This window comes from Cyrtonyx montezumae, unplaced genomic scaffold, assembly GCF_038088225.1.
Source record: "Cyrtonyx montezumae isolate F1298 unplaced genomic scaffold, pur_monq_1.0 scaffold_8, whole genome shotgun sequence".
Lineage (NCBI taxonomy): Eukaryota > Metazoa > Chordata > Aves > Galliformes > Odontophoridae > Cyrtonyx > Cyrtonyx montezumae.
Window position 1 is genome coordinate 82,643,688 of NW_027072089.1, and position 15,591 is coordinate 82,659,278.

The 15,591-nt window shown below is 43.6% G+C and overlaps 1 protein-coding gene across 1 annotated transcript in view; it reads right to left on the reverse strand.

The window, feature by feature from the left end:
• Positions 1-15,591, reverse strand: part of GFOD1 (Gfo/Idh/MocA-like oxidoreductase domain containing 1) — a 521,440-nt gene that overhangs the window by 457,106 nt on the left and 48,743 nt on the right. The window contains exon 2 of the mRNA XM_065752329.1: positions 2,646-4,398. Within this exon, the coding sequence (XP_065608401.1) occupies positions 3,479-4,398 (920 nt within the window). The 3' untranslated portion in view covers positions 2,646-3,478. The remainder of the gene's footprint in view (positions 1-2,645; positions 4,399-15,591) is intronic.

Genomic DNA, 15,591 nt, shown 5'->3' on the forward strand with positions numbered 1-15,591 from the left:
AGTTCTAGCAGCGTTCATCTCACACACTGTGGCACAGCATTAAAGAACAGCATTAAAAGTGCAATTCCAGATGTACGTTCCCTGGTGTGGTACCACTTCTGAGTTCAATCAAGTACACCTCTTTGAACTGCTGCCCAAACTCTCAAAGCCGGCAGGAACTACAGAGGCTACTTAGGGCAATCCAATGTACTTTTCAGCTATATCAAAAGAGCAGAGGGCTTCACACTGCCAAGGAAGATCCCAGACTGTAAAGTAACATTTATTTTTAGAATAGTAGTACATAGTCTATAAATAATGCAATTCCTGATTCCTCTATGCCAGGTGGAAGTTAAGTATCTTTACACTTGGAACTACAGTGTCTTCACCTCCTAGAGAATGGAAAAACTGTCACACAATCCTGAATGTATGCAGTCACTGCTGCCATTCCAGTTAGGTAACTGTTCACTTCAATCTAGCCTAAGATCTGTGCTGCTGTCAGAAGAGGAGCCCCTGCTGCCCCTGCTTACCCTGGTTGCCTCTCTAGGAGCTGTGGTCACACAGCGAGCTGTACAGGATCCAACAACACAGGACTAACACAAGTATCAGGTGGCTCTGAAACCAAAGCATTACATTTTATTTCTGCTAAGCAGCAAGTTCTGCATTGTTAAGTCTGCACAGAGGGTGGATGCTGACTGCCACCGAAACCTTCAGATCCAGGATAGAAGGGTTAAGGTCAGGACCTGGCCCTGTTCCTTGTGTTTCACCTGCTGACAGCTCACTGCAGGGAGGGTTGTCTCAGATTCCAGCATATCTTCTTCCAGCTGGCGTCCGACAAAACCCGGAACAACACAGGAAGAAGTAAAATGCAGATAGGAAAAGCTGTCCGCATTCATGAACCAAATTAAGGGGCAAAGACGTGAGCAGCAATTCCAGCACAAACCACTCAGAAGCAAGAATCACAAACATTTTGGTCCATGTTTAGTTCCAGTTTTGGATGATATGTAACTAGACATGGTTACTTATCTACTGTGCTTACATTTGTGACTTGAACTTGCCAGTACTTTCAATAAAGAGCTTCTGCCTTATTATATGAAAACACTCTCTTGATCCTTTGGGGCTGATTTCATTGTTCAGGGGAGAGAGATGATTTCTGGATCAAATTTGGTCTTCTGTATTTTTCTGCACATTTTAAAGAGATGAATCTGTACATCATGGTATACCATGCCAATTACAATGGGAAACTCCTGCTGGCACAGACACTGCTACAGGAATTCTCAGATAAATCATCTGTAGGAAAAACATTCATATTTGTCAAAAGCTCCTTCCAAGAAGGAACAAGGAAAGCTTGCCTGAGGCCTCTGCAAAAGCAGTCCACCCCAGACTCAATCACTAAAACTGGCAGAACAATATGGACAGGAACAGTTCTGTTTGGCTGCAATTTTGCCGTATTACATTACTCCATCATCAGTCATGCTCACACACTCTAGGGAATATTTCATGAAAGGTCACACATACATACCCTTTAAAAATCAAGCATGCAGTAATAATTTTGGGGTGGAATTCAAGTTTCCTAACATTAGCAACCTAAAAATATAGAAGCCGAGATTCTCTGCACAAAGAAGGAGGAACGGAGTTTCTAGGCATCACCTTTGGGAGAGCTCTCTCTGTACTGACAACCATGCCCTTGTGGAGCTGATGGGGACAACATACCTGACTCTTAGCTGGCTTGCATCAGATGAGACGAATCACGCTAATGATACCCTCCTGTTCAAAACCATGCAGCACTGAAACTGGGAACAGGACAGGCGGAAGCATACAGCAATCAGATGGACTCATTTGAAAGAGCTCTTCAGAAGCCCTCAGCGCTCCTAAAAATAGCAAAACTTTAAGTGCTTTTTTAAAAAAATGTGAATTATTCTGATTGCACTCTTTTGAACCTAAAATGGCAGCACTGATCTGGAAAGAGGGTCGTATTTTCTCTTTTCATTTACTGTTCATTCAAATGTTTTTCTCTTTCCCCTAGTCAAAATTAAGAAAAAAATCCTGAAAAGGTTTTTATCAAGTTTAATATAATTTAGTGCTATAGGCTTGTTTTCTACTTTTTTTTTCCTATCTGAAGACCTAGCACTGTAAACACATAAGCCCAGGAGCAGCTTTATGCAGAAAAAAAGCATCCCCATTTACTGGGATAATACACATGCCTTTTACTATATTTTGTTAAGAACTGAAAGAATATATTCTTTCAAGACTGCAACCTAAAATATTAAAAAAAGACAGAACAGACTTATCAAGGAGGTTTGTCTACCCCTGCACTGATGGCAGGGAACAACTGCTACAGTACCAGTAGCTGGCCACTTGAAGCAGGTACAGAGGTGGGGTGGTTCTTCCCACCTCTGATAGGTGATGGCAATTTTTTCCCTGGAAATGACAGGAAATCTTCTCATCCCTTTTTATTTTTCACTCACGAGCACCATTTGGCAGAGGTGAAAGCTTCTGGGTTGAGCTATGTGAAATTAATCGTTGGTGTGGATGTCTCAAATGTGACTTCACAAAGGTTTAGAAGAACTGTCAAAACGTCACATGGTCTGGGGTTAGATATCTACTATTTTGTTATCCTCCTAAAGCCAAAATGCAAGATGAATTCACTCAAAAGGAACGCAGGAGACTGTGTGCAAACCTAAGACTAGCCCGAGTTCAGCTGTATAATAAAACTCTCCTGCACTTCTTCATGCCACCTGCCATTCGTGAAGGTTTTTCACAACCCCTTTCAATCAGCAAATCTCTACAGTAAACACTGAAGCTTGCTATGAGCTCACAGAATACCCTCCCTCCCACAATAATGGGTCACATGCACTGCAGTTGAGGGCTGCACTTTTTTGTAAAAGCTACACATTTTCCTACATAATTGTGCTTTAAAACAAAATGACAAAACAATTAACTAAACCAACACATAGAAGCTCCTACAAAGCTGTATGAAAAGTGAGCTGCCAAAATTTTCAGCATCACGAGACACTTTCACACGAAGTCCCATTATTCTGTGTGTTGGTTGGAGGTGTAGTAGTACAGCATGGTGGTGTCAGCTGTCATGGTAGGAACCATTCATGTCAGACACTACAGAAAATTTGATGACATGACAGTACCTTCACAGCCCTCTGGCAGGTAAGGAAAATCTAAAAGGATCTTCCCAACCTTTCACAGTAAACACAATTGGATAATCTAAAGCACCTGCAAGCAGGAGACGAGTCCGTGATATATCTTTCCAATCATCCAGCTAATACTGCTGTTAAAACAGTCAGCTCTTAACTCTCCTATCCATTTTGGACCTTGCCACTTTGGTATTTAGCCACCAACAGATTTTGTTGATCCAAACACCGTATTTCCTTCTCCCCTATCCCCACAGCTGTTTGCAAGATGTCCAAGCCCTTCAGAAGGGCTGAATTACCATTTCCTTTAAGAGCTGTCTGTCCGGTTCCTATTCCTTCCTAGAAGCTGAGTGGAGCTAGCAGTACAGAGACATCCTGCTCTTCCGCATGGCTTCACTGATTAAGTACGCTGGGCTCAGTTCTGGCTCCTCAGTCATGATGGAAATGTTCTGCCACTCCCCCAGCTGGTTTGACTTTTTAATGGTGTCCACCACACACAGGGCATACAGACAGTCATCAAAGGTGGCAGCCATCGTGAGAGGCCTCCCGTCCCAGGTCCTCCTGTCGTCCTGGTCCTCAAAGGCCTGCCGGACAGCTTGGACCATCTTAATGGTGCCTCGGAGGTACGGGGACGGGATGTCACTGAAGGCCTTCTCCGGAAGCAAGGAGTTGCTGACCGGCGTGGAGTCCTTCAGCAGGAGCTCCCTCTGAGGTGAGCTGTTGCTCTGTCCGTACAGATCAGTGCCGATGACAATCAGCCGTCCTGCCGAGCCCACCACGATAATGTCCTGTTTGAACTCCCCTGGGACGTTGAAATTGAGCGTCACCGTGCAGCACACGCCGCCTTCCAGAACCATCTGAAACGTACAGAAGTCGTCACTGGTGATCTGCCGTATCCCCTTGATGTGGTCCGTCTGCTTCACGAAGGTCTTGAGCAAGCCGTGCACCTTCACGGCCTTCTGGCTGGTGAGGAATGTCAGCAGGTCAATGATGTAGGTGCCAACCGAGTGCAATCCTCCGCCCCCCATCAGGTCGTCACAGCTCCAGTTGTACTTCTTGCCCAGCAGGCTTCCGCTGTGTACCTGCACCTCACACACCAGCAGCTCCCCCACGTAACCCTCCTGGATCAGCTGCTTCATCTTCACAAAGGCGGGCAGGAAGCGCAGCACGTTCCCCATGATGCTCATGAGTTTTGGGTAATAATGAGCCGCAGTCATCATCCTGAAGGCATCCAGCGGAGTCGCAGTTCGGTCACAGATGACATTTTTTCCAATGCCTGAAAAACATTCACAAAAAAGAATTAAACAACAAAACTATACTGACAAGTAAACTAGTCGCCTCAAACTAAGCCAAGGAGAAAGAACCCTGAAAGAAAATATTTCAGTATTGTGTTAAAGACACAAAGATCCCCTCTGGCATACATGTAACAGTTTCTTCAGCACCACATTGGAAGCGTACCCTTTTTGTTCTTAAAATGCAGTCATGCCTCTAAGTAGTACGACAGTGACAGTCTGGATGGATAAGAAAGTAAGCTAAGGTAGAATGGACTACTACTACCCCACATTTGCTACCTCCTGGGAACAGATGCAAAACCAACCCCCTCAGCTCTGCCATCTCGCTCACATTTCTTCTGCAGTGCCCTGCCTGTGTGTGGGCTTTCAGGAACTGAAGCTGAGCGTCAGATTCAAATCCCTGTGGCACATGAGTCACACAGCCTCACATCCTCAGTGACTTAAAGTAGGCGCACTGACAGGACTGGGCTTGTCTTCTCAATGGCCCTGTTCCTTCCTCCTTCCCATTCTAACTGTTCCAGGTGCCTTCACCAGAGACACGGAAAGTACTGGGCTCGTTGCATAATTTAGAATGCAGGAATTCTCACAAAACACCACTATTCTGAAAAAGGCAGGCATTTTTTTGAAAGAGCTCTTGAGAGATGTCAGCAACACAACCACAGCACCAAGGGAGAGCCACAATTACTCTAAAACAGGTCAGACGTAACTGTGACAATCTGTTCCCTCACAGAATTGCCCATATGTGCACAGTTTACTGAAGCCTGCACAATGATCCTGTTTTATCTGGCCATCAAGGTATGCAGCTGAACTCAGCGCAAGCTGAGATGCCCAAATAATGGTGGTCTTATTGATTTTTCCTTGTCAAATACTTTCATTCTATATCCATACACACAAATAGCGACAGATGAACCAACATGCAGATGCTCACAGCAGAAGCCTGTCTGCAAAGTGCAACATGGAGTGTGACCAAGGGTGAATTTCTACCATCCCAGGTTCAGCATGAGATGACCGGAGGCATATATCACAGCAGAAAGGAGTGGTGCATTTGTATGAGGCCTGCACCTAAGCTTTTGACACAGGATAAAAGAAAAAGAAAATTCTTTAGGGCACCAGTTTCCTTTATAGTTGCATGTTTGGGTATTTTTTATGTTTAATGAGCAATATTAGGCGAGCTATATATAAAAACACCCTATAGCACTAAATATGAACTTTGTCTTGGGAACCCAGGGCTATAGCTGGGCCTGACATTTAGAAGAGCTGAGTTTGGATCCTGTCTGCTGGAGTCCAGATGAATAAATCTAGTAAATCACTCAGTCTCTTTGTGCTTTGATTCCTTTTCCCTTAAGACAGGGGAGGAATTCCTTTTTCTTTAAAGAGATGTTGCAAGGATAACATTTTACATGTTCTGGAGCTGTTTGGATGAAGTCACATAAATACAGACAGATGGCAAGGATCTGCCTGAGCCCGCTTACATGAATATTTAACAGTCTGACTGCAAGAAGAAGGGGGTCACAGTCCAAACATGCAATCACCAGCTTACCCACACCGCCTATTCCCAGCCTTTGTTGCCTGCTATTTGAGTAGTTGAAACTGGAGGGAGGACTGTCACCACTGAGGTGGCAGTCGAATCTACCAACAGCCAAAAAGGGAAATATTCCTTCAACTTGACCTATTTACCTACTACACAGCCAGGTAAGCATAGAGAGGCTCATTTTCCCCTCATACTACCTAGGAATCCTCTATTCAATAGCCACAGCCTTCCTTTCTCACCTCTCTCATCTTTACAAATGACTACTGCTGAAAGAGTTGCCATTTTCAACTTTATAGCATTCCTTCTCCCATTTCTGAATAATACCTTTTTCTGCATGTGTTTCTGCATTCATCCACCTGCCCTATATTCCTCTAACTGGTAGATCCAGCTGGGCCACAATACCGATCACTAATATAGTAGCCCACCTTAAGTCACAGACTCTTTGCAGGGAGATTACACTCCAGCAAACTATTAAGAAAACAAGGGAAGCCAGTCAAAACTTGCCTACAGTGGAATCACACCGAATCACAGAATTGTAGGGGCCTCTAGTGATCATCTAGTTCAACCCCTCTGCCAAAGCAGGCTCTCTAAGAAAGCCATTTCTCCTCCAGAGAACCCACTGGTATGACCTCATGGTCTGACCTCTTCATCACTGTTTGACATGTGTGACTTTCTGCTCTAGTTCAGCTTGTGTTTTCCTGCCTCTCGGGTGTCTGTCTCATCTTATCTGGGGTTTGTGCAGGCACTCACCTCTCAAGATATGCAGCTCCACATGTGCATGTGAGGAAGAGGGTTTGCTTTCACTAGGCATTGGAGCCTGGGGACAAACTTGAAGCTGTGTGCTCAGTGGCCAGGCACAGTGCAGGCTCAGTCATGAATAACCAGGGAGGGAAATGGGGCTGTCATTATCTATGTACCAAATGATGACTATAAATAAAGAAAAACTTAGTTTTCACACTGCTTATATTGAGGAAAAAATGTTGTTTAGATCACAAGTCAGACACATGTGCAACAAAAAGGGAAGAGCCCTAAATATTTGTAGGGAGACAGGGAAAATGTGGAGTCTTGCATCTACTCCTTCCACCATTTCAACCTTTTTGGAAAGCTTGAAGCCTTTTAATTACAGCAAATCCAAAATGCAAATGTTCCTAGAGCCTGTGCATATGCTGATAATACATGCTGTGCTCTCATCCCTGTCAGGGATTTAAGCAGATTTCTGGTTGGAGCTCAGAAAGCTTTTGTACTCCATTAAGGCTTGTCCAAGCTCTTCTAGCATGACACTGCTCAGCACTTGAGCCTGTAACATGCTACGCATCTTTGTCTTCTCTCTAGCTGCAAATCTGCAAGCAGCCACATTAGCTATCTTCAAACAGGGAGAGAACATAAAAGGTTTGCTTAATTCAATTTACAGGAATACTTTGGTGTGTTTATGCAGCTAGAATAAGAAACTGGAGGATCAAAACACCATCATTTTCTACTCTTCTCTCTTTGCTTCCCTTGCAAAAGGAGAAGGGAAAAGGGCACCTTCCCTTTCAGCCATTCTCTAAAGCAGCAACATGCACACAGAGGGCAGCATGGAAGGAAGATTATCCTCAACACTGACGGTCCGGTCCTGCACTTCTGCCTGCAGGCTCTGAAGGAGCACTCTTGGGGAACTGACCTGTACACAGTATCCACTCGATTCTCCTGATGTAAGCTTAGGGCCTAGCTCTGGCCACTTCTGGACAAGATTCCCCAAGAAATGTGCAGCTGTCACTTACCCCTTGTCATTCTGCAAACCTGGTTTGTCACTTCGCACGTCTCTGACAATCACACCATGGCAGACAGCACAAACCACTTTGTCAGCTACACGCCTCAGGCCCACTCCCTCCCACAGTACTCCAGGCACAGGTGGCCAAAACTGCCAAGAGTCTGCATAAACAGGTACAGTCCTGTGCTGGCAATGAGCCAGCGAGCCCACAGGAGGGGCCGTGAGGTGGGAACTAGATTAGACCCAATAGCTCTGCTCCCCCAAGCCCCTCCAGCAGGAAAAAAATAATGGTGGAGATGGAAGGAGTCCATCCATCACAAAGACCAGATCCCCAAACCAGTGTCTGAGGTACAATGTGCTCCTGCTGCCTTTGAAATCATGTAAAGACATGAGCTTAAGCAAAGCAATACAAGAGAATTCAACTTACAGGTTTTTTTTTGTTCAAGAGTGGAAGATGACAACATCTGACAACTGCTTGGTTCCTCTTTAAAATGAACATTACAAAACAAGTACTAACATCAGTGTTTTCTCGCTGTTTCACGAGGAAATCTAAGGCCTTGACAGCCCTCCTGGACTGTTCTGAACCTTCCAAGTAAAACCTCAAAAAGTTAACTCAAAATTACATTCCAAATGATGGAGATTCACGTTATCATTACTAAGAACTATTAACAGGACCTTCAAAAAATAAATATGAACACCATTTTCTACTTGGACCTTGACCATTACAGCTGCTGTTGCCTTTGGATCCTATGCAGAATCAGAGAGAAAATCACCTTTGGCATTCAGCTCTGTTCTCGGCTTGTAACATGTTGCAGTGACATGGGCATATATTATTATTACATATTAACAATTGCAATTAGTATACGTATAAATAGTTGCAATTTATTCCCAATGCACTTTGACATGGCTTGAAGATACGCAGCAGTATCACCTAACACATGAATGAAGAGTATCTCATTTACATTGTTCCAGCATTATAACACTGAATAATTAAGCTAGGATATACAGCTGCTTTCCTAAATGTGCCCTCCTCAACAAAAACAAAACAACAACAGCAACAAAAAGTAGCAAATTTAGTTTAAAAGCTCTACTTTATTGCAAATTGGTGGTTTTGGCCATCAGACCAGATCTTGGCCAGACCCCTCCTCAGGAAAATATCAAAAATGACAGTCAAAACAGAATCAAAACAAAATGACATATGAGATGTCACTACTTCTCATTCAAATAGTTTGTCTGTGGCAGTTTTCTCTTGTACACAAACATGCACATATCGCCAGCTCTGTGGTTTTGCATAGAAACCATCTCAGAAATCACGTGAGGTGCCAGGAGCTGGTGCACAGTTCCCTGCAGTTAAATTGATGTCTGGTATAAGCCAAGCATCAGCAGAGCTGTGTGTTTTGCATATTCCCACACTAGTCAGAGATCTGTTTGCAATATTAATCACGCCAGGTTACTGTGCTGATGCATTAGAAAGTAAAAAAATGCTTTTCCATTTTGATACTGCATACACATTTAAACAAATTCCGGTGTATACCTACATGCAAAACCATACAGAATTGATTAAAGGTTATGACTTCAGAAAACAGCTGCATGAACCACTGCCTTCTCTCCCTTTCTTTCAAATCTGTAATCACAGCATTAAGAGGCTGCCATTTAGCCAGGACTTCAAAAAGCATTCTCAGCTGTTTACACTGACTAAGAGACAACCCTAAATAAAACCAGGGGTTGGGAATCAGAAAGTTCTTTCCTTTCCAAATTCATCACACCTACGAAACCCCAAAGACAGGTAGTGACCTGAGCTGCAAGTGCCCTGAGCTGCTCCCTGCAGGGGACAGTCCCAGAACTGAGAGCAGATGACTTTTCTGTTTCACATCTCTCTTTACTATAACCTCAGAGCCGTGCTCCCATTCATCTAAAGCTGGAACAAACCAGTTCAGCACTGCTCTGCATTTCCAGCTCAGGTGTACCAGAGAGACATATGATGTTCAGACTGCCTCTCAAAAACTGTATGCTAATACAGAATTGTGGCTCTTGTTTTTATTAACAGCGTGTTCCGATAGTTGGGCTGGCTCTCCGGTCTCTCAGAGACACAATTTAGCATGCTACAAGCATGACAAGTGATAAACCATCAGCACTGGCCAGTAGCCATTTTCTGATCTGCTCTTCATCTGCTGCAATGCTTCCTGCCGAGCACTCACCCCTCTTCATCTGCAACTCATTTGCACCCCTCATCCTCTGCAAACTGTGCCATCACTGCTCCTCCCCCACTAAGCTGCAAGGGACACTCAGCCCCTTTGGGCAGATTCTGGAGTCCTAAGTGGGATGCAGCAGAGGGAAAGGAGAATGTGGCTGAGGGAAGGGAGGAGGACAGGAAGAATGCTACATGGAGGAAAGAAGGACGTGGAAGGGGATGGGAATTGACAGACACAAGCTTAGAGAAACACAGCATGCCCAGGTGGTACTGGCAATATCCCCAGGCCTCAGAAGCACATCCCAAAGGGTCTCCTTCAGTACAATGCTGGTGTGAGCCCTGATAGCATCTTTTCTGCAGAAAAAATAACTGAAAAGAAAGAAAGAGATCATACCCTTCTGGGCAGAAGGAAGGAATGATGATTAAAAAGCAATGTGAATGCTAGTTAAGATATTGTCCAACTCCACATCAGACTAGAGGAACGTAGTACTGGGGCAAGCTATGCAATGGGGCTGGTAGTCTTTTCTGATGTATCAAATTTGGAGATGAATCACACACAAAAAGCAGCAAAAAGCTTTGGAATCTCTCAGAAAAATGGTCTGAATAAATACAGCTATGTACATTTCTAGCAGGAGCAGTGGAGAAACTACTGGAGATAGTTGATCTGCTCTTGGAGTGCATTCTGGGCCACCTCATGACAACAGGCAAGCTTACTGAGAGGTGATCCCTGTGTCTTTTCACACAGGACATGGACTTCTTAGCACATACACACGTCTCTGCTCTTACTCAAGGCTGCTGCTGTCAATACTGCGATAGAGTAAAACTTCAAGTGACAATAATAACAATGGTTGTATTTATCATATTCAGTGAATGATCTGTCAATTCAGTTCCTTAAATGGCTCAGAAAAAAAGCATTTATTTCAATCAATGGATCTGGCAGGGGAAAATTGATGGCAAGACAATGTTTCTTTGAGGAAACCTTATTTAACAAAACTTTTGACAAGGATATAAATCTAGGTGACAAATTCCTGCCTAAAAAGATTGGCATTAGTCACAGCTCTAACACTGGCTAAGGCAATCTCTGATAATCAAAGATTATATATAACTGCAGCAAAAAATCAAGTTGCTATGGCATACTGAGTCATAGCTCACAAACTGATTCATACTAATAGGGCATGTGTGTGTATTCCTTGTCTGCTCCAAGTGTGAGGTAAAATAACAGCAATGTAAGGAACAGATTTCCCTTTGCAACTGAAACAGACTGGGGAGGAACACAGAGGGCAACATTTGGCCATAGTAAGCCAATTACTTTGCAGATTTTACAAACCCCGAATCTCTTCCTCTGCATCAAAATATTATGATGTAAATAAACACTTGTACTGTCATATTTCATATTCAACGGGATGAGATGCAGATCACAAACATCAGATGAAGGATTAAATACACACACACCCAAACAGTGGACACCACCACCACCACCAAAGCGAGGGGTCTCAGCTCATCTATCTTAGAATCAAAGAAAGGTCTGAGTTGGAAGGAACCCCCTAAAGGTCACCTAGTTCAACTCCACTGCAATGAACAGAGACAACTACAGCTACATCAGGTTGCTCTGAGCCCTGTCCAGCCTCACCCTGAATGTCTCCAGGGACAGGGCAGTACATGGCACCCAGCACCTCTGGTTAATCTGTGCCAGTGCCTCATCAGTGTAATTGTAAAAACTTCTTCCTTATATCCAGTCTAAATCTCCCCTTTTAGTTTGAAACCATTTCCTCTAGTCTAATTACAGGAATCTGTCCCCTTCTTTCTTATAGCCCCCCTTTAAAGTTCCCCTGAAAGCCCGCTATCAAGTCGCCTTAGAGCCTTTTCTTCTCCAGACTGAACAGCCTCAGCTCTTTCAATCTGTCCTTGTAGGGAAGGTATTCCATTCCTTGGATCATTTTGTTGTCCTCCTCTGCATGTGCTCCAGCAGGTCCATGTCTCTCCAGTACTGAGGTCTCCACGTCTGGACCCAGAACTCACTAGCAGGGCAGGATCACCTCCCTTGAACTATGCTCTTCATGCAGCCCAGGATATGGCTGGCTTTCTGGACTGCGAGGGCACACTGCTGGCTCACGTCCAGCTTGTCATCCACCAATACCCCAAAGTCCTTTTCATCAGGTCTCTGCTCCTTAGTGGGAGTTGCCACAAGCCAGGCATGATCTTGTACTTAGCTTTGTTGAACCTCAAAAGGTTCACCTTGAGCCCACTTCTGTAACCTGTCTAGGTCTCTCTGAATGGCATCCCATCCTTCAGATATATCGATCGCACCACAGTTTAGAATCAGCACCACACAGTTTGGTGTCTTCTTCTGGCCCTGGTGCATCAGGTTTTAGGATTATCCTCACTGCTATAACCTCATTTTCACACAACTGCTTTGAAGTAAAAAACCTAAACGTCTGAATAAACTAGAGAAAATCTAAAACTGCCTCTTCCTTGGCTGCTCTGTAGCCACAGATTAAGACCAAGACCATTCCAGTAATGACAGGTAGAATAAAGAAGTGCCCTGCAGAGATGGAGCAGCCCACAGCTGCATCTCAATTGGCACCCAGGTGTCACCCAGCTGAGGAGGGGCACAGCCCACATGAATAGCTCTGCAGCTGCGGGCTGTTACAACAAGCACAATTTGTGAGCTTTGAGCTCTGGGAAACGATCTCAGCTGGATCGGCAGTCTGCAAAGCCACAAAGCCAGACCAGGAAATGAGAAGAGAGGCTGGGAACTGTTTTTTTCTTGCTTAGAATAAAATAAAAGATATTGGGTTCTTAGTAGGTGGCTGAGGTAAGGTGTGGTTCTGAGCTGAGCAAGTGTACCTCCTGGCTCCAAGAGATTGTAACGATGCCTGCAGGAAATTGAGAGACATCTGAGCAGAACCAGGATGCTCATCAGGATGAGAGAATACCATAATGATTATATTAGTTTTCATTATCTATTAATATCAGTACTAACTTTGATTTGTATGCAGGTGGTAATTAGGGTTATGGACTGAGACCATACCCATGCATGTATTGCTGTAGGTACGAATGCTGCTGTAGCAGTATCCAAGGCACTTCAACGCAGATGCAGTTCATCTGGGCCTTGATGTTGGACAAACACAGCACAAATGTATGACCTCTCTTCCACAGATTATGCATCTGTCTTTGGACAGTGCACTGCTGTGAATGTAAGTTTTCCTATAAGAACATATTGATTTGTGATTGCTTATTCTGTCAGTATGGCTAATCACATCCTTTTCAACTACAGCCTTTGATGTGGGATTATAAAGAATGTGCACAGCTGAATCCTTAGGCAATGTGCTTGAGAGCAAGAAAAGCAACCAAGTCTTGTATTAAGGTGTATGCAAGCACAGTTTGCAAGGCACAGCAAAAGTCTCCAGCTCTTTCCTAACATGGGTGGGTGCAATGCTTGGTTCTCAGATCACCTGGTATGTCATCCTGATCACTTCCTTGCAGGCATTTATTCAAATAACAACATGAAATAAATGAAGCACATGGTTCATTTTAAAGTATATCCAAAACTTTAATTGCTGGGAAATCTAAAGGTGCAAATCCATCCTGACAAACCAGCTAGATGTGCACCACAAGGCAATGCTCCAGGGGTCCCAGCTTGAGATTATCTGTTCAAGCATCTGAAACATGCTGAGATTTACATTCCCTGAGCCCTACTTGGGTGCTTTCCATGCTCTCGTGTGTGCCTGGGAAAATGTATACAGGACAAACTGTGTTGGCTTTCCCAAATTCCTCTTCAATTTTTATGTATCCAAATTGCCATCAAAACTATATTGTCACATCCCTGCTGAGTACTTCCCTGCAAGAAGTAACAAAGGCTCCCCTATGTACTGAGATAAATTGAGAAAGGGAAATCATTCTGCTCTATTCAACCAAATGCTCGTTAATTTCAAAGGGATTTTCATTATTTAAAGACTATAAATTCTCAGTGAAAATCCCTGTATTTGGGCCTTCAGTTGTTCCAATTACTCTCAGTTCCTCTGTTCACCTTCTAGTGCAAAATGCGTGCCATCAGTCCAGTATACTGTAATACCCTCCTTTTCCATAGTGATGAAATCACAGCCTGTGGTCAATCACTACTCTCAGGAGGCATTATTATCTGTCTTCAAATATGTTTCTTTCTGTGTAAGCTGACAACTGCTAAATGCCCAGCTGTTGTAAAGGCTTTGGTAGGATTAAGAAAACAGGCAGTTCCATTTTCTTTCAGCTTGCCTTTCCAACACAGAATTTTTTATGTTTACTGAGTCAGATAAATTTACAGCTGATAACTGGAGTTAATTTTCTTATGTTTCCCTTGCATACTCCTTCTACCTCCATTAAAACTAACAAGTCATAATCAGGTACTAAATAAGAAACTGACAAAAAAGAAACAACAGACTAATGCCTGCAAGTAATTAATGTAACCATAATTTTGCATATTTTATAGGATTCAGGAAGCTTTAAGAACCTTGAAAAAATACACCTCACCAGCCAAGGGAAAGTGTCAGGAAAACTGACTTTAAAAAGTACATATACACCCTACATGTTGCAGTGTCGTATCAATCTGTATCTAACAGGGTATCACTAATCATCAGAGCAAACCCTGTGCCCTCCTGCATTTTGTATTTTAGGGTTGTTTTTCTTTAGTAAATATACAGGGATACTATCTGTATGAGATACACTGCAGTTTCTAGTACAATCCTTGCTATGTGATTATAGGAAGCATCAAGCTTTGCTACCTATGTGACCCAGAACATTTTTTATAGCCTTATCTCTCCCTGGTATTTTTAGCTGGAGTATTTCTACTTCTTTTCCTGCACACTGGAGTTTGAAGAATCTCTGTGCTGAAGCAAATGCGTGTGAGGCCTGCAGTGCTGGGTGAATGGAGCATGCATTTGACCTAATTTTCCGATTTGAGTGGTTAAAATAATTTTAAAAATCATTACATGCTTTCCCAAATACTGTGCTGACTACAAGGCAGCAAGAATACAGAATGGGATGGGCTATCTTAACCACACACATTTGAAAATTGTGCCCCACAAACACTTCTCACTTTGGTCTCTGTGCATGTCCAAGCAGATTCACATACAGTGAAAGCAATGAGGAGCACCGGGGGAGCTCCCTTCACATGCAGAGATACAAGGGTGCAATAGGTAGAAGTACACAATGTCGTTTCTTTTGCTGAGTAATGAGTATATTATAAAGAACAACAGAAATGGAAAATGTCAGTTTATAAGTACTGGCCTAGCCCTCCTAGAGCCCATCAGACTGTGCCTAGCTGTGGGATCAGATCTTCTGGAGCAACCCAAAGTTAGGCAGGGATGGATGAGAGCCAGGTTACACAATGTATCATAGGGAGGATAGTGTTCTCTCATTTGTTTCCTGCTCCTTGTGCCAGCGGTTCTCTCTCTGCTCACTGATTTGCATTAGCATAGGGACCAGAGAGGCTGGCATGACCACTCCTCTCACAAAAAGGAATCAAAAGGCAATCAGATCAGCTGGACCAACATCTCAACTTTGCCCAGAAGGGGCTGAAGGGTGCCTTTTTTATCTCCTTTTTTTCTGGTGTGCTATTTCACCAAGATCTGGGAGATTACACAAGTGTAAACATGGTATAAAGATGGTATTTTTCCACCTACCTATGTCACCAGAGTTTTCCTGAGACTATTTATGGATGAGGCCAA